At 39.5% G+C, this 24,034-nt stretch overlaps 1 protein-coding gene and 1 long non-coding RNA gene across 11 annotated transcripts in view; one reads left to right on the top strand and one right to left on the bottom strand.

Moving 5' to 3' along the window:
- Nucleotides 1–9,075, bottom strand: part of tshz1 (teashirt zinc finger homeobox 1) — a 244,555-nt gene extending 235,480 nt beyond the window's left edge. For 5 of the 6 annotated variants that reach the window (XR_015756948.1, XM_043688641.2, XM_043688644.2 and 2 more), the window contains exon 1: nt 7,635–9,075. Coding sequence is in view for 5 of the 6 variants with exons in the window: in XM_043688641.2 (XP_043544576.2) it covers nt 7,635–7,674 (40 nt within the window). In the remaining variant the exon portion in view is untranslated. The remainder of the gene's footprint in view (nt 1–7,634) is intronic. The other variant, XM_043688639.2, reaches the window with a different exon arrangement.
- A 20-nt stretch (nt 9,076–9,095) lies between these two features.
- LOC148150133 (uncharacterized) overlaps nt 9,096–24,034 on the top strand; it is a 70,760-nt gene continuing 55,821 nt past the window's right edge. Inside the window, exons 1-2 of one of the 5 annotated variants that reach the window (XR_015756950.1) lie at nt 9,096–9,739; nt 22,698–22,944. This is a non-coding gene — a long non-coding RNA (uncharacterized LOC148150133). Of the gene's footprint in view, nt 9,740–22,697; nt 23,034–24,034 lie in introns of those variants that run through there. The other 4 variants (XR_015756953.1, XR_015756949.1, XR_015756951.1 and 1 more) reach the window with 4 other exon arrangements.

The raw sequence follows: 24,034 nt of genomic DNA, 5'->3' as shown, positions 1-24,034 counted from the left end.
GGGGGTGGGGTTGCGGGATGTTGACTGCTTGCTACCTGTCTCTGTATCCCATTACTAATCCCGCCCCCACTCCCACTCCAAACTGACCAGCCCCCTCTCCATTCCAAAACACAACCCAGCTCAGTGAAAGAGCAAAGGGTTGAAAGGTCGCTGTCGGCTCACTGAGGGAGGAGTGAGAAGGTGAACGATTATGGGAATAGTTAAGGACCATGACAAAGCTTTGGCGCTTTGAGGCTTCTCTCGTTTAACATGGCCTTGATAGTCGCAAGTCACATTTTCCAAGCTTCATGACAAGAGTTTCCAGTTTCTCGGTTTAACAGGTCGCCCTCAACCCCTAGTTCAGCAGCTCAGTCCGACCCTCTTAATCCAATGAAAATAAAGGTCACTAGCAACAACGTGGGATGCACCAAAGTTACAAAGGGAAACAAAGTTAACGTTTCAAGTCTGATATGACTTTTCTTCAAAGCGTCTTCAGAAATTCCGAGAAAACAGTCATACTGGACTCAAATATTAATTAACTCCACAAATGCTGCCAGACCTGCAGAGTTTCTCCAGCGCTTAGATTCAACTTTACCACTTAAACAGTTTTGGAATAGACCAACATGAGCTACCTGTAGTAGGACTATCCCACATCCAATAGGTTCTCACAAAAATATATACATTTGAAAAACCAGTGACTCTTTTTTAAGTGTGTTTGTAAACAAGAGGGTCCTGACTGCCATACTTCTCCAAACATTTATGGTGTATGCCAGCTCTGCAGTAAAGTGCTTATCCAGTTCAGTTATTTCCAACCTAGCCTACCAGTTGATTTGCCTGTTTGGAGGGGGGGGGGGGGGAGGGGATGATATGGTAGGCAGGAAAGGTGGGTGAAGAAAGGAACTTGAATTTCTAAAGCATCTTTCACAACCTCATCCCAAAGCACTTTATAATCATGAAATGCCTTTGAATTATGGTGATTGTTGTGATGTAGTAAACACAGCAGCCAACCTGTGCGCAGTAAATTCCAATAAATAACAATGTGATAGCACCTGCATAATTTGGTTTTAGTGGTGCTGACTGAGGTGATAAATATCAGTCCAGGAAAGTTGGGAGAGCTCTCCTTCTCTTTGTAATGGTGCTAAATGATAATTTTAATTCACCTGGGAGGGCAGATGGGGTCTTAGCTTAAAGTCAATTCTGAAAGACAGGTGAATTGCTAACTGTAATCGAATTGTGACAACCTTTCACTCATACGTCAAAATTGATCACAGCAACTCAAATAAAAGACTATGCTGCAACAAATCATAATTCTGAACAAAAATCAGGAAAAGCAAGTTTCAATAAAGTCAGTTTCTTAACATGGGACACCTCCCTGACTAACACATCTGTTGGAAGATAACTGACCTGTGCACTCTTCAGATGCTCCCGGATCTGCTGTGCTTTTCCAACACTATACTCTTGACTCTTTAATTTGTCTATGTTTGCTATCAACAACCTTTCCTAACATGTTCAGTTTGACAAATTTCCATTTGGTGACTGTGTCATGACAACTTAAGGAATATCAGGACTTAAATAATTGACGAAGAATTCTAGTAACATTCAGAACAGAAAATCATTTCATCAAATGAAAAATTTACCTATTTGTGTTTTTACAGCTTCCTATAATTATTTTTGAACATAAGCGTATTTTTTTTAAACATACAAATGTGATAAATGAATTTGGCTAATGCCACTCTTTATGTCTGTGCAAAAGGATCCAACCAGGTTCTCTGTCCCCTCCTGCTTAAATTAATCTATTCACATAACTCCCTAGTTACTGTGGGTCTGCACAAAGTACATTTTGCTTAAATCTCTGTGAAGTATCAAACAAAGGAAAGCAAAAACAAGACAGACAACTGCATTCAGCTAAGCTTACTGACTTATTAGAAACCAGTATGTTTATTCTGAAGGCCTTGTTGTTGAGTTTGGTCAATCCATAATGAGCTTTTCTTGCATAGCATCAGCAGGCAACTATCTTTCAAGAGTTTGCTGAACTCTTAAATCCTGAATGACATATACACATCACAGCCAAACATTGTCAACTTTGAATCTGACGTCAGATTCTCAACAGCAAATGCAAAATGATTGAGAGCCCCTAATGCCGAGTAGCCAGGGAGGCAATAGAAATAATATCCAGGAAACAAGACAAAGAAAAAGAGCATTAAAGAAAACATACAGCACAGAAACAGGCCACTCAGCCTGACTGTATTCTACTTGAGTCTCCTCCTAGCCTACTTTGTCTCATTCTATCAGCACATCTTTTCAATTTTTTTTTCTTCTCATGCATTTATCTCATTTGCCTTTAAATGAGTCAATGCTTTTCACCATTAACATTCCATGTGGAAATGGTTACATTCTAACCATTCTCTGAATAAAGACACTTCCCCCAGTAAAAGCTGTCACATCTCAAGGGCATGACTGAGATTTCAAGGAGCATTGTGTATGCTTTTTATTTAAAAATCGGTTTGTGATTCTATGACAGTCCTTCCACCACAAAATCGTGAGAGATGCAGACATTGAAGTTACTGAGGGAGAGAAGGAAGGAAAAGGAGAAGAGATGGTGGAAGTTGAATGAAAGAAGAGAAATATCCCAAAGGAGACTATACAAGATTATGGACATGGAGACTCCTAAAGGAACAGCATAATTCATCTTTTTCAAAACAAATATCAAGCAATCAGGTTCTTGAGACCTTGTGGTAGGATTGAGGTGCTGTAAGAAATCTGGGAAGGAAAGAAGGCTCTCGGAAAGTAAACACAGACGTGACATCAGAAAATACAGCAGCCAAAGTGTGTACAGCAAGCTCCCACAAGTGGCAATGAATTCATGAGCAGAAAATCTGTTTCTTGTGTTACTGTGGAGAAATAAATATGAATCAGGTGAATGCAGGGAGCTCTTTGGTTTCTGCATAACTAATTTCACTAGTCAGCTCTCAATCACAAAGTCATGAATTTAAGTTTCTGTTCATGATCAAAAGAATCTGGCCTCATTGATTTGTCATTTGTTTTGACTTAAGAACTGAAAAAACAAGGGTTATTCAAACTGAAGAGATGATGGCCTGTCTTGGGTAATACAGAAGAAGAGCTTCCATTCCACATACAATATTTATTTCTTCCCCCCTTTTTACTACTTTGCTGAACCATCACCACTGTATATCCTTCTTCGGCAAGAAGAATGTAAGCTCTTCTTCTGTATTACCCAAGACAGGCCATCATCTCTTCAGTTTGAATAACCCTTGTTTTTTTTTTCAGTTCTTAGTCGAAACAAATGACAAATCAATGAGGCCAGATTCTTTTGATCATTAACAGAAACTTAAATTGAGAGCTGACTAGTGAAATTAGTTATGCAGAAACCAAAGAGCTCCCTGCATTCACCTGATTCATATTTATTTCTCCACAGTAACACAAGAAACAGATTTTCTGCTCATGAATTCATTGCCACTTGTGGGAGCTTGCTGTACACACTTTGGTGAAAATCCATTTGGGTGAATGGATTTTTAAAGTAGGGATGGTAACAGTGAGCACAATTTGGAGAAAGAAAGATTTCCATTTACACAGCACCCTTCACTATCTCAGCACATTTCAAAGCAGTTTACAACCAATGAAGAACTTTTAAAGTGTGGATACTGTTGGAATGTAGGAATTGCAGCAGTTTAGCACACAGCAAGCTCCCACAAGCAGCAATGTGACAATGATCAGATAATCTTTTCCAGTGGTGGTTGTTTGCAGGATAAATACTGTAGACAAGAGGCAGTTATTGGATACAAGCAAGTGTTTTATACTTTACTACAGAAAGGGAGAGAAATGTGATAACTGTCATAAAAGAGCTCCAATTTGTGTAAACAGAATACAATTGATACAAGCCCATGTCACTACCAAATCATAACTAAAGCATACTACCAGATTGAAGGGGCAGAAAATCATTGTGCTACAGTGAGGGGAAAAGGTTGATAACCAATTTTGCTAAAATCTACTCGAATTTCAAAATGCTGAGGCATCTTTGACTGCGATCTTGAAATTGGGAGCATCATGACATGCTATTACTGTTAGAGAGGGAACTGCATCTGCGCAGTGTTAATATTTCGAAGCATTTCACAAATTTAAAGAGTCAAATTATTCCTGATCTGAAGGATCTTTCATATGGCAAGCAATTTGCCACAGAAAAATATGCTATTTAACCAAGATTTTCAAGAGGACCAGAAATTTGTAAGAATCTCCTCCAGAGTACTCACTACATTCAGACAGACAGATCATTTTGCCGACATTCTGAAGGGAAACTGGTAAATGATTCAATGATTGCAGCAATTTGGTCTTTCCGAAATTGTGGCTTCAGCTGATACATGGCAATAGGAACATAGGAATGGGAGGAGGCCACTCAGCACATCAAGCTTGTTCCCATTTTCAATTAGATTATGACTGATTAGCATCTGAACTGCATCTTTCCTCTTTAGTTCTGTAATCTGTAATTTTCAATCTCAGTTCTAAAATCATAATTTTTCTTAACAGCTTCCTAGTGGAGAAAGACCCCATTTTCAACACTCTCTTTGTGAAGAAGTGCTTCCGAACATCACCAATGAAAGGCCTAGCTTTAATTTTAAGTTACTACTCCATTGTTCTGAGCTTGGCCTCCAGAGGAAATAGTTTCTCTCCATCAACTCCTTTACTCATCTTAAACATCTCAGTTAGAATTGTCCCTCCAATTAATATTCACACAGATCTTAGCTTTAAAAGCATTAACAAAAGAAAAAAAAAGACATTTACAACAATAGACTGCACCATAATTGTACCATCACCACATGCTGCTAAATTCAATTTTATCCTGTTGCACACATTTTTGGCACCTCTGCCATATGAGCACAACACCTGCAGCATTAATGGCAAGAATACTTTACAACTACAAAAAGGTTACACAAGGCAGAAAAATGAAAAGAACAAAGAAAATTATTTCTCATTCATTCTTGGGTAAGACCATGCTATAATGGGTTTTGTGCTGGATTTTAATCCAATAAATAATTATAAATGCAACAAAGAATTCAGGAGAAATTTCTTTACCCAGAGAGTGTGGAACTCCCTACCACAAAAAGTGGTGTATGCAAACAGCAAATATAGCTTTAAGAAGGAGCTGATACAAATAAAGGACATATGTCAATGGGGTGAGAGTAAGTAAACTGGGAGACGTGTTGAGTGGAACATCAACACCGGCATAAATCAATTGGATTAAATGGTCTGTTTCTGTGTTTCACATTCTACATAAAACCAAAATGGTTAGTTGAAAAAATCCTGTCATGTAAAAAAAATCTAAACAAAGTACAATTAACATTTAGATCTGAAGAAACTACCAACTCAGCTAAAATGTTTTACCCTGGCTTTATTGCTCTGTTAGAAACAGAATTACTGAGGTCATTAAGGCAGCATTGTCTCTGTGACATGATTAGTCAGGTAGCAAAGTCCATTTGTCACCTGCACCAGTAAATTGAGTTAATACTGCACTACTGGCAATAGGGACTGTATAATATCAACTTGATCACATCAAACTGACTGTGAACCTGACACCTTACTAAATTTGTCAGCATTAATCATTAAACCTGTCACAAATCCATCAAGCTTTCAGATAATTAGGGACTTGGTAATGAAGCGAGCTATACATTTCTCTAATTTTTCCCTCCTTTTTTTAAAGTGATAATCATAAGGCCTTCTGTTATACGGGACCATTTTCTCTGATCGTCTTCTTTTCAACCATTGCACAGAAGCGATGGGACAATCCCAGGCTCCTCTCCATCAGCCTGAACTCTTACAAACATCTGTTGGCCCACATCTTTAGGGCCATTTCCTGCCTGCCACACAATATTTTTTTTAGACACTCCTGATATTTTCAGGGAAAGAAAAGTCATCAGTTATGCAAGTTGTAGCAGTCAGACAAGCCAAGAGACATCCTAATGAACCCATATTTCATCTATAAAATGTGCTTAAAATGCCACTGTAAAAGATATTTTACCATCTTTTTAGCTAATTTTCTATCCGTTTAAATAGCAGATGACTCAGTCATCAACTCTTCATTGCTATTACAAACCTGCATTTTGATTAAGTATGCCAAATGTCATGTACAGAAAAGAATGGAAACACTAAAGCCTGCCAACTTTTGATTGGCCATTAAAACCAATGATGTATGTGCCTGTCAAAAGAGAGACAATTAAATCAATATTGGAAAAAGTCGCCTTGACGGCTTGTTTCTATGTAAAAGCTGTCAGGACGAATTACCATGCACCATCACGTTTGTGTCAGTTGTTCAGCCCCTTTATAAAAATATTTGTTGTTTAAAGTTGCTGATATCCAATTTCCACTGGAGTTAACTTGAGGTCTTACAATGTCATCCACATTGACCCTCCTGCACTCATCATTTCCCTTTCCAACAAAACAGAGTGTGTTCTTTAAAGTATGCCCCATCCTCCGTTTATTTAACAGACCTGCTTCACAAGTTTTCTGTTCTTTTCAAGAGCTCAGAAACAAATCAGGTGAAGCTCATTATCTGGCGACTGAATTATATAATGTGGGAAACAGAGGGGTGTCCTGTAGGGAGACACTTAAAACTTAGGAGGATGAGGGAGTGGGGGTGATGGGAAAAAGAGGATGGGGTACAAATAAACTTGGGACCAAAAAAAAGCGGTAAGCGACCTGACTTGCAGAGTTGTACGGTCAGGAGCATGTGGGTTGCTATGGTGAGTGATTTATTGATCTTTATCAGGAATGAATAGATCAAAGGCTGCCTAGATGACAGAGGATCCATCATACATCAAATCAAGAATAGCAATTCTCTATGAGAAACAGAAAGGGAGAGAGAGAGAGAGATGGAAAACTACACCCTGCTAATTGAACCAAAACAAGTCTTTCAGAAATGAAGTATGTTTTTTTTAAAATTCTCTATAGAGTTATTTACATGCACGATCAAGAAGATGCCTCAGAGTCACCATTCCTGGGGGGACTTTCAAAATGAATCTGGAGACTCTACACTGCACATGTCCTCACATTTTTAAAAGAGATCGGGATAGCTTGCTTATTTTAACACGTCCTCTCCAATATTATCAGCTCCTTCGAAACACCTCAGAAAATAAATGATGCCACTTGACATTTTAAACACACATAAAAATGGACTCTCAATCCTTAAATTTATATTTAAAGACATTGAGACTAGTTGCCGCAAGGTAAAATAATAGATTTTTTTGGAGGGGGGTGGTCTAAATACAATTATTTGCGATCAAATCCACGACGCAGCGAGAGGAAGAAAAAACATGACGGTGACAGCATTTGACAGACACCTGACAAACTACGCCACTCACAGAGGAAAGAGGAACGGCCAAAATAACATTAGCCCCCCGTTCCACCCCCCCCCCCACACACCCCAGATCCCGGGCAGCAGGGGGGGTTAAAGGTGTACCCATTCGACGGGCAAAACCAGCAAGGTGCGGGAGTGAATCTAACCCCCTCCCTCACATACCCACCCCTTCCCCCCCAAAAAAAAACATCAATCTCCGCGCATCCGTATCCTGCCTCTGCTCCAGTCGCTGGATGGAATGCAAAATCTTAAATGCAGAAAAGTGCATCTAGTGATGGGGAGCTCTTACCTGCCGAGCGCCGGGGTGCTTGTTGTTTCCTCCTCGGCATACTGCCGCCCGCTTCTGCTGCCGGCCAGGAGTTTCCGGAGTTACTAGTTTGCTTCTCGGTGTTCTCATACAGACCAGAATAAGGCAGGAGGCGAAAGTGTAGTCATTGATTCTTTCTTTTCCTGAACTGTGTGTGTGTGTGGGTGGGTGGGTGTATTTTTTTAGGGGAGGGGGGGAGAGGGGGGGGGAAGGGGGGGGTGAGAAGAGTTGAAGCTTTTCAAATAGGCGAGGGGGTGCGGGGGAGGTCTATTTTTTTCTCTCTGTCTCTGTGTTGATGAGGTTTGGGCGAGGGGGCGGGGATGGGGGGGGGGGTGCTGTTGTCAATAAGCCGTTCCGCTAAACCTCCTCAGCGAGCGGAGATATAAGCGAGAGTGAGAAGGGTTTCAGTCACTGCCTCATATGCATTAGATAGACAGACACACACACTCCAGTTACTTTGTATCACTGCCGCTTCTTGTATCTCTCTCTCTCACTCTGCCCACTTTCAGCATTTACATCAATGCAGAAGGCAGACAGATAACGCACATCACACACAGTTGAGTGAGAGAGCGATGAACTCGTTCCCCATAATTATTATCATTAATGGGGGCGGGGGGCGGTGGGTGAGAGTAAACTCTCGGGTGGGCTCCGGGGAAATACAGAATATCCACAGAGCAAGACACTCTTAACTGATCCACAGAGCTATCGAACAGCATTCAGTGATAAAATCCTCTTCCTCACTCCAGTACATTGCAATGTCCTCACAGTTCACGCTCAGTTTTTGTTTGAAAAACGGTATAGCAGCAGCAACAATGATGAAAAGTGAACTTATAGTTGCAATCCAAATTTGCCACAATGTCTGCAAACAGAAGCACCGCCTGTTTGTAAATATCTTTTCTCCCTCGTTCTTTGCTAATACCAATTCTCCAGACCAAGATTAAGCAGTTACTCCGCCACAAGTTAACAGAAGAGGTTTTTTTTCCCCCTCGTCCTCCTAATGTTCCGCGATGTGTCCAAACTCTCAGAACCACAGCATTCCGAATGTATTTGTGTCTATTTAAAAAGTTAACGTTTCGGAGCAGCAGGCTTCTCGGGGAGTTTTATTCTTGTTTAAATGTTCCACTTCCCCAGTGTTTTGGCGAGGCGGTTTTACAGTGACTGCAACAAACTTTTCAATTTGCAGGAAGCTGGGCAGAATTTGGCGTTATTACTCGAGAGCAGGAGGCGCCAAGTGACTAAAGATCTCTCTCAATAAACTTAACATTTACTGTCTTTGTTTTCCTTTTTAAAAAACAGACAAACCCAGGACTTCACGTTCCGGTTGCACTAATAATATTGGTTTCTGTTTTTTTTCCCTCTCTCGGTTGGGAGTTGATGCCCGGCTCCTGTTTGATTCGTTCCACCTTTGAGGAAGTGAATGTCGCGCACGGGAAGAGGAGGGTCTGTCTGTGTGTGTCTGTCTGTCTGTGTGTGTGTCTCCTTTTCTCTGTTTCTGTGCCGCGCACTTCTCCTGTTAATGTTATTCAGTAATATTACTCCACACAATTGTATCTCCACCACCTCTATCCAACTCTCATCCTGTCTGTACAGGATTTGTGCCCTTAAACACCAGCTACAGACAATGCTTCCTTCATAACAAGACCCCCTGTTATATAAAGAAGGCAGTTGATCAAATATAAGTTGATCCAAACGAGAGCTGAGAGAGAAGAAAAAAAGTCTGAATTTACTGTTGGGACACTTCCTGAACTTTTGTTCCGTGTTTTGCCTCCCTCCCTACCTCCCCCTCTCTGTCTGGTGCTCTGAGCCCTGTAGCTATGATCAATTCTGCTTTGACAGGGAGGCTGCTCTCGCTCATTTGCCGGACTGCACACTTCCAAACGCCGCCTCTGCTGCTGGCCGGTTCCTGCTCAGCCTGTCAGCTCTCGCATGGTCTCAGCGGCCGGGAGGCCTCTCAGCTCTTACCCGCGATAATGAGAGAACTCGCCGGTGCAGCGCCTCAACTCAAACTTCAGGGAGGGTTTCAGTCCGCACTCCAATGTGCGGCCCCCCCCGCCCCCAGGAAACGGCGAATTACTGGCCCGGAATCGGTGAGTCGCAGACCATTATTGACACCTCTTTCTCTCCAGAATGTTGCTTTGCTCCTGACATCGATTTTGAAGTAAACTTTAGCTGGCGCAGAATGCTTCCTTGTCTGTTCTGTAAAACAACTTGATCCTCGAATCGATCTGCTCCGATTCCTCTCGAGTTTTCAGCTGACGGGCACAATGTTGGATTGGGGGAGGAGGGGGTTGGGGGTGAGAATATTTGGCGGGGTGGAGGGTGGTTGGTGGGAAATCAGACCGATCCACTTGGACATGAGTGTTTGAAGTAGGAGCTAATGCGTCCAAAACAACTTCAGGTTCCGCCCTAACATCTGTGCATTCATCTAGGCGTCATGACCCTGCAACGCGTCCATCTATCTGTCAGTCAGTCAGTCAGTCTGTCTGTCTGTCAGTCTCGGAGTGCCTGTGCGTCAGCTGCAAGAGTGGTTTACGTGGGCTCTTAAACTGACACAAATACACTCCCGCTGACTGACTGACTGACTGACTGGGGGCAGTACATCCACACACACACACACACACACACAGAAATGGCACAGTGCTGCACAACTCCATGCAAAGCCTGCCCTTCAGTAACTAAAACATTGCAGGCTGATTTCCTTACAACATACATACAACTCAGTTCCTGTAATGAGTGGGTTTTTCTTACTATCCTTCCCCAAAATAAACATTTTAAAACGGCGGCAGGGTTTATTTGCATATTATACATTCAGACTATCCAAATCAATAAAGAGATTTGTCATGTTTCCTTTGTGTCTAAAGGGGGTGCACCTTATGTTTACAAAATGCCCAGTGGGATTTATATTATTTCCCGACATCACTGTCCCTTCATAAGGAGGTTGACATGAGGGTATATGTGTAGCACCACTGCCGTGTAGTTCTGTGCATTATTACAATGCGATCAATTGTACAATAAGCTCTTCTATTAAAGTAGCCACACTTGATGGACCTAAACACTGTAATGCCGATATCCTGGTGCTGGGTAACATGGAGATATAAATGCAACTGTTACATCTGCATCTCCATCTTTGCTGGGCCGTTTTGCCCAATCTGATCAGTTGCAAACGGACATGTCCTGGCATTCTGCCGCTGCAGGATCAGTCCAGTTTAGATTCGTTTGTATTGAAATAAAGACGTGTTTGTTTCCTACAATCCTAAATCTTAATTATTATATAGATGCCATTTTATTCCTGTCCAGCGTCAATGTTCTTGTTTCAAGACCTGCGCCTAGTTCTCATTCCCGCATGATATTTCAACCATATTCCTGCCCTGATTTTACATCCTGAAGTTTCCTACAACATACGATCAGTCCTTGTGACTAGTATTTACCAATTTGGACAGTCCTTCAAAAGAAAGTAAGGCAAATTCAAAAGAGGATATGTCCAGATGTTTTAATTTTTTATCTGTATGTTTTGAGGTTAAAGTTGCATTTGGTCTCCTAACCTTGCAGATCTGACCACGCCATGTAGTTCAGTTCTCCGCTTCTGTGTTCAAAATACCTTTCTTCGCTCACAGTACTCTTCTCGCTGCTGTTATACAGACTACTTCGGAAGAGATGTCCACTTCCAGATTCCTGGGAGGAACGTGGACAGATTTTATATAACCCTTTTGGGTTTTTTTTTTAAAAGTTCCAGGCATTGTCTAAATGATACTTGAATCAAGTTATATATTCTACCTGGCGAGGATAGGTGCAAGGTTTAACATGTCCCTTGGGTTTTTTTTTTAATCGGCGCTGTTAATAAGAAAAAAGGGGAAAGGCCAGAGTTTAATATTGCTCGCCTCATGATCCAGTCGGCCTTTGTGCTCTGTTAAACTGCACTTTTAATGACGAATCTGAATTATGAATTTCATTCAATTTATAAAACCCCAGAAACGCGTTTACATTCGATCAGTGCGGTGGAACTGTAGGCAATAAACTTGCTCTCCACTCCCTCACTCCCCCCCCCCCCCCCACCCTTACCAACACCACCTGGAGTTTTTGAGATAAACTTATTTTAGAGTTGACAAGGTTATGATTCCAAACTAAATAACCAGGCCTTGAAACGTAGGTTGCAAATGTTTTGGGGGCATTTTTTTAAAATAAAAAAATCCGATGCATCTAAAACAAAGCCCAATTCTGGCAATCGTGAGAGAAAATAATAGGGAATTTCAGTATTTTGAAATCAACGGTATATTATATCTTACATATTTTTTTAACAAGTTGGAATTAGACACCGCACACACACACACTTGAGCAAAGTTGTTTCTAAATCTTGTTTTCTCTGCGTTACTTCCCCGACTGCGGCGTTCTTAGTCCGTTGTGCTTTTGTTCTGAAACACTGTTTTAAATCAACAGTTTCTGGGACAACATCTGGTTTGTCGGTGCCACCCGTAACCTGATAGGAGGATGTAACGCAAGAGCAGGAAATATTTTCTTTTTGTATCCCTGAGGTACTTGCTATAGACTGTCGCAAGTTCTACCGACTTAAAAAAAGGGTCCTCTTACTGTCTTCCCAGGACCAGGCGTGGGGCCGATGGGCCAACACAAAAAAATGTCAGCCAAGTTGTACAATAAATGTAAGAACCAGGTTTGAAATGGCAGCTGAAAGCTTCGCCCCTTTATTCCCACCGATTTGTCTATGTCAATTTCAGGTCTGTAGGACTGTAAATTCTGCGGGTACGTGTCCTTTTTCTAAATGAAAATACATGATGTATTTTTGAGGGGAGAAGGTGAACATAGGGTCGAAGTGGAGTAATTTAAAACATTAGAACTGTGGGGCAGGGATCAAATTCGTGGCTGCTGTGCAAGAGTTCGGCTCGTTTTCACTTTACAAAACACACTCCACACACTCCCATTTTCCCTCAACCCCTGGATTAAATCTGGGTGACTGACCCATCAAATTGAAATGCTCCGACTGGGTTTAAAAAAAAAACAGCGGCAAAAAGACCGGTTAACACGAGGGTCGCGACGGTAAGGGTGATCCAAGTCAGCAAACGTGCCCCTGTACCTGACACAGGCGGGCGGGCGGGCAGGGAGGGTAATAAACTGAGACATTTCAAAACTGTCAGAAGGCCGAGGTGAATCTTTGGCCTCAGCGGTTTCATGTACAAAGTCACTCAAGTAGGATCGCGAACAATGTCCCCTGCATATTTAAACCTGACTAAAAGCAACATTTCAATTCCACCCCACTTACATTCAAAATGCAACTGAAGCTAAATTTAACCTCATTTGAAAAAAACATACAACAATAAAGCTTTGCTCATACATTCAGAGGAGACCCTTTTTTTGTTGTTGTGAGAATGCTTTACCTAAAATATAACATAAGATTGGAACTTATAAAATAAGCTTTATTTTAAAACTTGCTTTTGACCAATCAAGTAGAAACTGGACCGTTACATTGCACGAGTCGTTTGTAAAATGTATCCTTATAATTACATATTGGAGATGGCAATGTTAAATTGTACCAAACCAGAAATGGGGGGCACAGCGTTTTCTTACCCGTGTCATAGTTAACCCTCAGGCTTTTGAACATCTTGTTAACATTTTTGGCTTTGCTTTAGAAGATGTACTGCATGAAAGGGTTTAACCCTTTCTGGGGTGCGATTTTATTTGTCCTATGCACCTCGGCCATGAGCATACATTAAAATGCTTTGAACTCCAATTGTACATTGCATCAAATTTTATAATCACACACGTTGATAAAATAAAACTTTCCCCTTTTCCTCCATGGGTCAATAGTTTCCAATCGCATCACGGTGTAACCTACTGAAATATTGAATGCAAAAGGTCGCTTACAGAGCACCGTCGTTCGTATTCTACAGCCCTGGGCACTGAGGGACAGCATTTTCTGCTGAGTTACAGTACTGAGGTTAGGAGATGCACAGACGGGAGTTTGTATTCGCTGCAATTTTCGAATAACTGTAGTATCTGGAAGGGTTTTATTCCATTTCGAACCAGAACTGCCAGTCCGGCCCTTAAAGTGTTAGCTGCCGCCCAGTGAAATGAGAATGGTTCCAGTCACTGACCACTGTGCTACTTAATATGCACTCCTTTATTCCCGTAGCGCGTAGCGCACCTCTGCAAAGGATCTCCAGTAATGAGCCTCAAATTGCACTCCCGTCAAGCACTCTATTTTTTTTTTGTCTTAGGTTGTGCAAGGAGGGAGTGGGTATCGTTAGAAAACTTTCTTCTTTAACAATGATGAAGTCATGCCGGGGAACGGCACTTTGGCCATTGTCCCTGGAGGATATTCCCATCACTGGTCCAAGGGAGAGCTATCACACCAAGGCCGTCTATACGTCCAGAAGCAATAAATAAACAAAAACAAAATCCGCTGTTGCTTCTCCATTCCTCCCTGAGAAAGTTGCCCCAGCATTCAAGATTTTATCGTTTTTTAACTGGTCTGGCTGGCGTGCCACCGTGTGTAATCTTGCCTTTCCCACACTCGCTATAATTTTGTTCAATTTACAGACATATTCAAGTTTATCACGGCTACACTATCGGAGCATATTCAGAATCGACGACCTTTAATGTTAAATCGTTGGATTACTGCGTGAGAAATATATTGTTTAGGTTATTCGAACGTGTGCAGAAGAGTAGGACCAAAGTCTAAACTTTTTTTTAAACCCGTGCGGTGTCCATTTAAGCATATTATGGTAAATGTAATTTTAGCGAAGTTCATTTGTGGTTAAACTCATTGAATTTCATTGGACAAAAGGTAGCCATTTTATTCCAGCTACTGTAAACCAGCTGTTTAAGATCCATTCCCCTGCATTTTCTTCAAATTCTTTTATTACTTCTTCTACCCTTTTGCAACCTATAATGAATCCCCAATGGTTTCTGCATGGGCATGTTTTAATTACCCTGAAAAGTCTTCAGCTTGTTCTGTGGTATCTCAAACTTCGCTCAAGTTTCTTGTTTACGTTATGAAAATCCCCTTTGAACACCTCTATTAGGTCATCTATTAACATTGTCAGCCTTGGATTAATGGATAGAACTCTCATTTCTACGCCAGAATGTCATAGGTTCAAGTTATATTCCAGAGAACTGAGGGCAAGAATCCAAGCTGATGTTCCCAGTCCAAGACTGAGAGTGCTGGCTGGTAGATGAGTCCATTTTGGATAAATGTTAACCTGATGCCCTGTCAGGTGGCCATAAAAAATGTTCCATTGAGCTATTTTGGAGATTAGGAACGTTATTCATGATTTCTTGAACAATATTTATCCCTTAACCAATATGACTGAAATCACATTTTCACATTGGTGTTTACGCAATCTTGCTGTGCATAAATTGGCTGCTACATTTCCCAAATCACAAGATTAACTAGATTTCAAAAGTCACTTCAATTTCTGGAAAGCACTTTGGTACATCCTGAGGTTGTGAAAGGAATTATATAAGTGCAAACCTTTTTTTTCCATTAGGGTTCAGAAATGAAGCAAAGTCAGTCAAATAATTCTCTTCACGTGCACGTGAGCATGGTCCTGATTTATTTTCTTTGTTGAAAAGATTGAATTGCACACATTCAGTCAGTAAGATAGAGAACTTAGTTTTTTAAAATTGTGGTTCAAAGAAATGCTATTGTTTTTAGAAAAGGAAATCATCACATATATACATCTCATGTATTTTTCAATCAACATGACTTGCTATTTATAAGGTTGCATTTCCACAGAATAGTCAACTTACTGATTATGTACTTTAATTTTAACTAGATATTATTTTAGTCAATTGGTTGTTGAATAAAATCCTCCAAATGAAAGGAAATATTTCGAGGAAATTGTTGTTTAATTTTACTTACAATTATAATTCTAACAATATTGAGGGATTATATTTACAACATTCTAAGAAATAATAAATGCGTGAATCTTTCCAGTCAATTGCAAATTATTTCTTTGTAAAGTTGCAATATTTTACTTGCATCTTTGTAATGCCTATTACAAAGATGCAAGTAAGCTGTAAGGGACTAGAAGATGGTGCATCAGAAAAAGCATGATGGGAAAATTAATGTCTTGGAAGTGGGCAAATCTTTTCCAACATGCCGAGAGGGAAAAAAAATCCTCAAACTCATCCTACAATTCTGGAGCATGAGGCAATTGCTGCAAATATTCAGGCAGAAAAATAATAAAAAAAAAGCTAAGCATGGCAAAGATATTCTAAATAACAGCAAAATATTAGAATGATTTTCAGAGTTGTAATTTCATTCAGAGGTTCAGGTGATAGGTAGACACTATTTACTTTTACTCTTTTGTTTATGACTTCTTGTGAACTTCCTAGTTTGATTACCTTGTTGCTACGTATTGCTCTTTATTTGGTATTTCTGCCTTCTACTCAGTTACAAAAGTACAAATAAATAAATATTTATTGTAGTATTTTGATGGAACATTTCAGAATCAATAAATTCTTATTGTCTATTTGAGGAAATAACTAATTTTACAGATTTTAAACATTTATTCAGAGTACTCATTTATGAATATCTCTTATGCTTTCTTTATAACCCAATGAATATTTTGATCAGGAATTCAGAAAAGGAAACATTTGCAGGGCTATGGAAAAAGAATGGGAGTGAGTCTAATTGGATAGTTCTTTCAAAGAGCCGGCCCAGGCATAATGAGCTGAATGGCCTCTTTCTCTGCTGTATGATTCAATGAAGTACAAGATGAAGTACGGTTTGCTTACAGAACCATTGATACACATATCCAATATCAGGATAGATTAAGAAACTGACTGATAGCTCCATCACAGATTGATAGGTTGCCGGATCTCACTGGTAAAAAGCCATATATTAAGTTCTCTATTTCAGTAGTTTTCAATCAAATCAAGACGTCTCTTTCAGAAATTTGGCAATGATAATCTAAGTCAGTTACTGAACTAACAAGCACAAATGGATCTTTCTCGCCAAGATGCATGCATTATTAGCATAGTGGAGTGGGGGGCGGGCAGTGCGAGGGAGGGGGACATGTTTTCTTTAAGGACAATTTAGTGTTGTTTGATGAACGTTGTCTGAAGGTACAATGCACAGTGTGTCTAATAAGCAGTCAGTGCAACACAGTTTTGGTTTTGTTAGTAGTATCTGAATTAGGATTGAACTAGTTATATACTTGTTACAATAACAACTTGTATTTCTATAGCGCCTTCAATATAATGATATCCCAAGGCAGCTCACAGACAAAATTTGGCACAAAGTGCCAGGGAGATGTTAGAGAGTTATTTGGGCAATGACAAATTTGTTGAGCTGGAAGGTTTTAAAATGTATCTTAAGAGGTGGATGAGCGGTTGAAGGTTTATGGATTTGTACTTTTAATTTGAAATCACACAGACTTTATATTATATTAAATACTTTGCTGTAATTTCCCACTGGAATTTTTAATACTGACTATATATCTAGGCAGTTTGTTTTTGTTGCTATAACTAATTTGCATAGTAGATGTTATTGCCATTATTGAATCATTTATGTGAATTTGAATTAATGCAGTACATTTTCAACCTTGATATTGTAAAAATAAATAATCTCTATGACAAACAAAAACCTGATTCACATACGTGCTTTGGAATGACAAAAAAAAAGTTTGAATTTTACACTTCTTCAAATAGAGCATGGGAAATCGTGAGCTAAGGAATGCTTCACATTTCAATGGCATCACTTTCCAAAAGATTTTTACTGCAATGTGAAACAAATATATAATGTTTGTGAGTTTAAGAATCTGAAGAGTTAATGTTTGCTTTTTTTTTGAGGCGTACTAGTTGTGGGTTGTCTGTTCAGATTTGAAAATGTACATCGTGGGCTGGATGAATAATCAGGTGGTCCAGCTTCAGCCCACAGTCCTTATGTTACACAGTGCTATTGAAGAGCCGAGTGGTTCATGAATAATGAGGTGTTAAATGGACCTATTTAGACAAATAATTATCAGATTGGTATTTGAAAAGGTGAAAACAAGGCCATCAATCTGTTATTTAAATGTATATTTCATACAAGTGCGTATTAAATGACATAATGGTATTAATATTATTCTAATATTATACACTAACCTGAAGAGCTTTTATGGAAATAAATGGCTTTCAAAATGATTAATGTCTAAATTAGATAACAACAATACAGATTTATATATCACCTGTAACAAAGAAACAGTCCAAACTTGTTTCTCAGTGGTGTTAGGAAAGTGTGTGACAAGTCAAAAAAAGGGTTAATACAAAATGTGGTAGTAGAACGTGATGAAATCGGATTTCAAAGCAGACTGAGAGTATTAGGGAAGCATTTCTAGAGAGTGGGATCTAAGCTGAAGACATGGTTATCATTGGTGGGATGAAGGAAGCAGGGATGCATAAGAGGTCAGAGTTAGAAGAAGACAGACTAATGGAAGCAATCATTTGATCTTGAGAAGAGATACAGAAATCTTGGAATAAAGATGGTTAGAGGTTAAATGCTCAGCTCAGAGACCAACAACACTGGGCAAAGTTGAAGAGATAATGGAACAGTGACCAAATGTTAAATCAAACATGTAGGTTTTAAGAAGCATCTCCAAGGAGAACAGAGAGATGGAGAAATTTAGATTCCACTGAGACATACCTATTTCAGATTTGCGTGTTTTGTTTTTGTATTTGTATGGAATTGACTTTATTGTGAGGAAACTATGATGACAATAAAATACTAGTCATCAGGTCTGGTAGCATCTGTGGAGAGAGAAACAGAGTTAACATATCAGGTTGTAACCCTTCATTAGAACTCAAACAAAGGAAATTGAAAGGTATCTGATATTCAATATGAGTGTTTAGCTCTACATATATGGTGCACAGAATCAACTATGCCAAAAACTATTACAGGGCAAAACTACGCCAATATTTAGTGATTGTTATGAGTGGTAAAAATCCTGATATACTCATAATGCCAATTATTCAATAAATAAAATGCGTAGACCATGCTTCCCTATTGATTTGTTCATTGAATATTATATGCAAGCACCAACAATGCTGTTCTTTAATATTTTAAACATAGTTCTGATTTTAGTACACGAACTATGTTACCTCAGCAGCTAACCAGAAACCAGAAATCAACACTCTAATTTTGCTGATCTCCTCTTTAAACAAATTTCAACATTATTTTCTTCTTGTCTGGCTTTTTACAAAACCTTAAACAGAGGATTTTGAATGCCATTTTTTTCTAGTTTTCAGTAAATTCATAACAGTATCCTCAAAGTATCATTACGTATGAGTGAAAATACAAAAGTATTTTCAACTGGCATTGAATCACTCCTCAGACATATTCATTATTTCTCTAAAATTAGCAAACAACAGGAAAAACTGACCTGAAATCACTTTTAAAATACCAACTGATTTATTAATCAAGATTTTGAACAACACACAACTTCTGTAGATCAGTATTTGTTGTGAATTTGTTTACTTTGCAGCCATTGAGAAGAATTAATGACTATGAATTATCCCAGCACTGAAATAATGCAGAAAGGATTAGAGGAAAATACAATGCAACATAGCTTTAAAGAGAATTCTTAAAGTTCTATTAGTGCATCCAGAGCTCTAGATAAAACTCCTACGTCTGTCTGAAAGGGTATTCTATACCTTTTAAAAAATGTATATATTATTAGTTCTAAAACAATGGCTACTACAATTATTTAGTACAATGTTCAAGTTCCTCTGGTCCTCCCATCTCTGCTGGCAGCAAGAATGGCCTAAGGTGATTTGTGCCCTGCCAAAACCATGATTTTAAAATCTCCTCTTTCATACAAATCCTCACATTGTCTTGTCCTTTCCTATCACTGTTACGTCCTCTAGCCTTATAAGTTATAAAATATCTATGCTCTGTGTTGTGGCATGTTTCAATACTTTAAAAACAGTTTGTAAATTGCAAGTTATTGTATTGATAGGTGGAATGAGTCGAGACAGCAACTATCTAGTTCCTAGTGGGCATAGTCAAAGCTGGCACTAATTCAGTCATCTGTGGAGACTTCACAAGAACTGCTGGCATGCAAAAGGAAAGAAAGGTTACTGCTGTAAAAGATGGAGTTCCCTTCTTATGGTTGTAATTAAAGTAGATTATTGGATAGGGTAAATAGAGCGTTATTCTCTCTCTGATCAGTTGAATCACTGAGGAGGCTTGATGTTGACTTGTGTGCCCCTTCCCAATGTTGGCACCTTCTTAAGTATAAAAATCCACAATTTTTTCTTAAACGTTTAACCCAACATCACAGAAAACTGTAAATTTTGGGAGTGGCAACACACCAGGAGCTTTATTCTTAAAATAACTTGTTTCTGCTTTTTTCAGCTTATAATTCCTGTAATCCACATTTGACACTCCACTCAGGATACAACTGAAGTATTTTAGAGTACATGTGGCGTGGACACTCTTTGCAATTTTGTGAGAGCTATAACTATTTCCATCAGTTCATGCTTATGACATTAACTGTATCTGCATAAGAAACATTACATTAGTTTTGGCAACCTGGAAAAATTATCCTCCGAATGGGAATACATAGACCTCAATGGAATATGGTTATAAATGAACTGGGTTTAAACTGTCAGCTGCCAAATCCCAAAATGAGAACAACAGCTGCTTTTAAAAAAGAGTCATAGTCGACAAATTCCCACCTTCTGCCTGCTCAACCTCCCCAAACATTGCTTGACTCTCCCACTTACACAAGGTCACTTGTTATCGTATGATATATTTTATTTGGGACAATAGGGCACTGCAAGCCAATGGATATCTCAGTAGTGCTGCCAGTGCCCAGTTAGCTTACTGATAGCATTGGTGCAATGGACTAGAGATGCACACTGTTATTCTTCTCTATCATCTCCTAACCATGAAGGCTCTACAATGGAGCTCTGCTTGCCAGGTTGCTTGGTAACTGGTGGGAGTGACTCAAGTTAGAACAGACAAGTTGGAATGACTGATGCTGACACAACCTAAAGGACAATTACTTCTCAATTCACAGCTAGTGGGTAGAAAACTGATCAAAGAAAGAACTCCCATTTCTATAGAACTTTAGGACATCCCAAAGTGCTTTACAATCAAGTAAGTACTTTTTAGAGTATGGCCACTGCTATCCTGCAAGAAAACCAATTTGCTCACAACAGAATTCCACAGACATCAATGGATATCAATCAGACCATCAGATTGTCGTAGATGATTGAGAGATAAATATTGGCCAAGACAGCAGAGAGAATTTCTCAATTCAGGATGTGTGAGTCACTGGCAAAGTCAGCACTTATTACACATCTCTTTGTCTTTGAGTGTGTAGATTCTACCTCTTTATAATTCTTTGTGATACAAGTGAGTAGCTTACTAGGCTGTTCCCAAGGGAGGTTAAATGTCAGTAAGGTCACTGTGGGTGTAGATAGGTCAGACTAGGTAAGGCTAACAAGTTCCCTTCCTGGAAGGACGTTAATGAACTAAACATGTTTTCACAACAGCTTAAAAATGTGTTGCTGGAAAAGCGCAGCAGATCAGGCAGCATCAAAGGAGAAGGAGAATCGACGTTTCGGGCATAAGCCCTTCTTCAGGAATTATGCCGGAAACATTGATTCTCCTTCTCCTTTGATGCTGTCTGACCTGCTGCGCTTTTCCAGCAACATACTTTTAAGCTCTGATCCCCAGCATCTGTAGTCCTCACTTTCTCCTAGTATGTTTTCACAACAATCCAGTAGTGATCTGGTCACCATTCCTGATTCCCATTTCATAGAATTTAAATTCACCACCTGCTGTGGTATCATTTGAACTCTTGTTTTTGCATCATTGGACCAGGCTTCTAGATTATTAGCCCAGTAAGGTATCCACCATGCCTCTATACCTACAATTAGGTTAGATTAGATTACATTACTTACAGTGTGGAAACAGGCCCTTTGGCCCAACAAGTCCACACCGACCCTCCGAAGAGCAACCCACCCTGACCCATTCCCCTACATTTACCCCTTCACCTAACACTACAGGCAATTTAGCATGGCCAGTTCACCTAACCTGCACATCTTTGGACTGTGGGAGGAAACCGGAGCACCCAGAGGGGGCCCACGCAGACACGGGGAGAATGTGCAAACTCCACACAGACAGTTACCTGAGGCGGGAATTGAACCCGGGTCTCTGGCGCTGTGAGGCAGCAGTGCTAATCACTGTGCCACCGTGCCGCCCTAATTACTATGTGTTGTCATGGAAGCAAGACCAGACCATGAAAGGAAACGATTAGGATCCTCTTGCAGTTTGTGACAAAGGCTCCAATGCTTCTGAACACGGTGGACCTGTTACAGAGCCTATTGATCAATGTTAGACCTACACCATTGGTTCCTACAGAGAAGAAATGTGTCAGTATTAGGTATTCATAACTTCATGTTTGGATCCTATCAAAACACCAACTATTCTATACAGATCATAGAGAGGAAACAACAAAGAAGATGCCAGATTATTTATATTTCAATTTGAAGTAATGGTTAGGGCAGGGTGTTAAATATGACATTACATAAAACCACAGAGAAAACACACAGTGACCAACCATCTCTAAACCTTGCAGCTGAGTGCAATATTGTATTGTAATATTGAATGTTAATGTAATGGAAAAGCCAAAAGATCAGTCTAAATGGGATATTACTAGTTTATGGATTATCATGTAGCTTATCACAGGACTTTATTAAGGTCAGTTATATTTTAGTTCATAGCCCAAGGATGCAGTGATGTAACTTACCATGAAAGATTTCATGTGACTATTAATAGTGGCAAAGAAAATTGTTCTTGTCAAACTTACAAAGTAAGTAGTGTATCTGAAAAGTGTAAATCAATTTAGTACACTTATAGTTTATGAAAATGTAGTAAATACATGTAGAACAGGATGTGAAAGATGACATGACAATTAACTGATTGTGTGACGTTTGGTTACATATTTTTCACAGGCTGGGAAATATATTATTGTAGTTTTAATAATAAGAAAGATAAGTAATGTCTGTCAATGTAAAAATAAAACAGTTACATTTTCCTAGATTCAATCTTCTCGAAAGAAGTGTGAATGAAGAAAGCCATTCAGCCTCTTGATCATGGATTTAGTTGGAACATGGTTGATCTGTCCCTCAACTCCATCAATGTGCCTTGACCAGTGAGATCTTCCTGTACACCACCTCTCAACAATTTAGCCCAGTTACCAGTCTCATGAATCTGCCCTGCTTCAACTCCAAGATCGTTGTATCCTTCCCGAGATGCTGTGCTGAGAACTGAAAGAGGTCACTCCAGGTGGGGTCAAAGTAAAGCTTTATATAAGAAATAACAACTTTCACCTTTTTTTGTTTGAGTCTTTTGTATTAAAGGCTATTTTCCATTTATGAACGCTATAATTTTTGTACCTGTCCACTAGCTTTTAATGATAACTGTCCTTGGATTCCCTAGAACTCATTGTTTCTGATGCTAATTATATGTTTATTATCAAGTTACCTGTACTTACAGTTTGAATAGTCTAGACCATAGAGGGCTGGAGCCACCTTCAATTGTAGTTTGGTCTTGGGGCAAGGCTTTTATCTGCTCGTGTAAGTCTGCAGTTAACCCAGTTAAGTTGTTTGGGTGGTGTGGAATAAATAGTACAAGCATGGCTTATTAATGTACCATCAAACCATGGAAAGGGATTTGAATATCTAAGTGCTTCTGATTAATGAAACATGGGTATTAATTTCCTTTTTGCATCAAGTAACAGAAGAGTAGAGGCACAATAAGGAGTCAGTTTTGTAGAAATAAGGCCTAGATGTATTTTGTGCTGGGACAATTTCAGCGTATTAGAGTCTGCACACCACAGATACACACAGTTCAACTTTGAAATCTGTCTGAAGCTTTTTTGGATTTATTCTTTCATGGGAGATGGAGGCCATTGGCCAGGTCAGCGTTTGTTGCCTTTCACTAGCTTCCCATGAGAAGATGTGTTTCCTTCTTGAGCCTCTGTTCTCTGTCTGATGTAGGTAAACCCACAGCGCTGTTAGGAAATGATTTCCAGGAATTTCACTCAGTGAAGTGAAGGAATGGTTTTACATTTCAAAGTCAAAGTAATGTGTGAGCTTGTAGGTGGTAGAGTTCTTATGCATCTGTTATCCTTGTCATTCTAGCTGTTAGAGGATGCGAGCTTGAAAACTACTATCAAAAGAGCCTTGGTCAATTGCTGTAGTGCAATTTGTATATAATATGTGGACAGCGAAGAAGGTTACCTCAGATTGGGCCAATGGGCTGAGAAGTGGCAGATGGAGTTTAATTTAGATGAACGTGAGGTGCTGCATTTTGGGAAAGCAAATCTTAGTAGGACTTGTACACTTAATGGGAAGGTCCTCGGGAGTGTTGCTGA

The sequence above is a fragment of the Chiloscyllium plagiosum genome, unplaced genomic scaffold, assembly GCF_037043375.1.
Source record: "Chiloscyllium plagiosum isolate Xiang-an unplaced genomic scaffold, Cpla_swu_hap1 HiC_scaffold_4, whole genome shotgun sequence".
Taxonomy (NCBI): Eukaryota; Metazoa; Chordata; class Chondrichthyes; order Orectolobiformes; family Hemiscylliidae; genus Chiloscyllium; species Chiloscyllium plagiosum.
The sequence above is the reverse complement of the archived record's forward strand: the minus strand, read 5'-3'. Positions and strand labels throughout refer to the sequence as shown.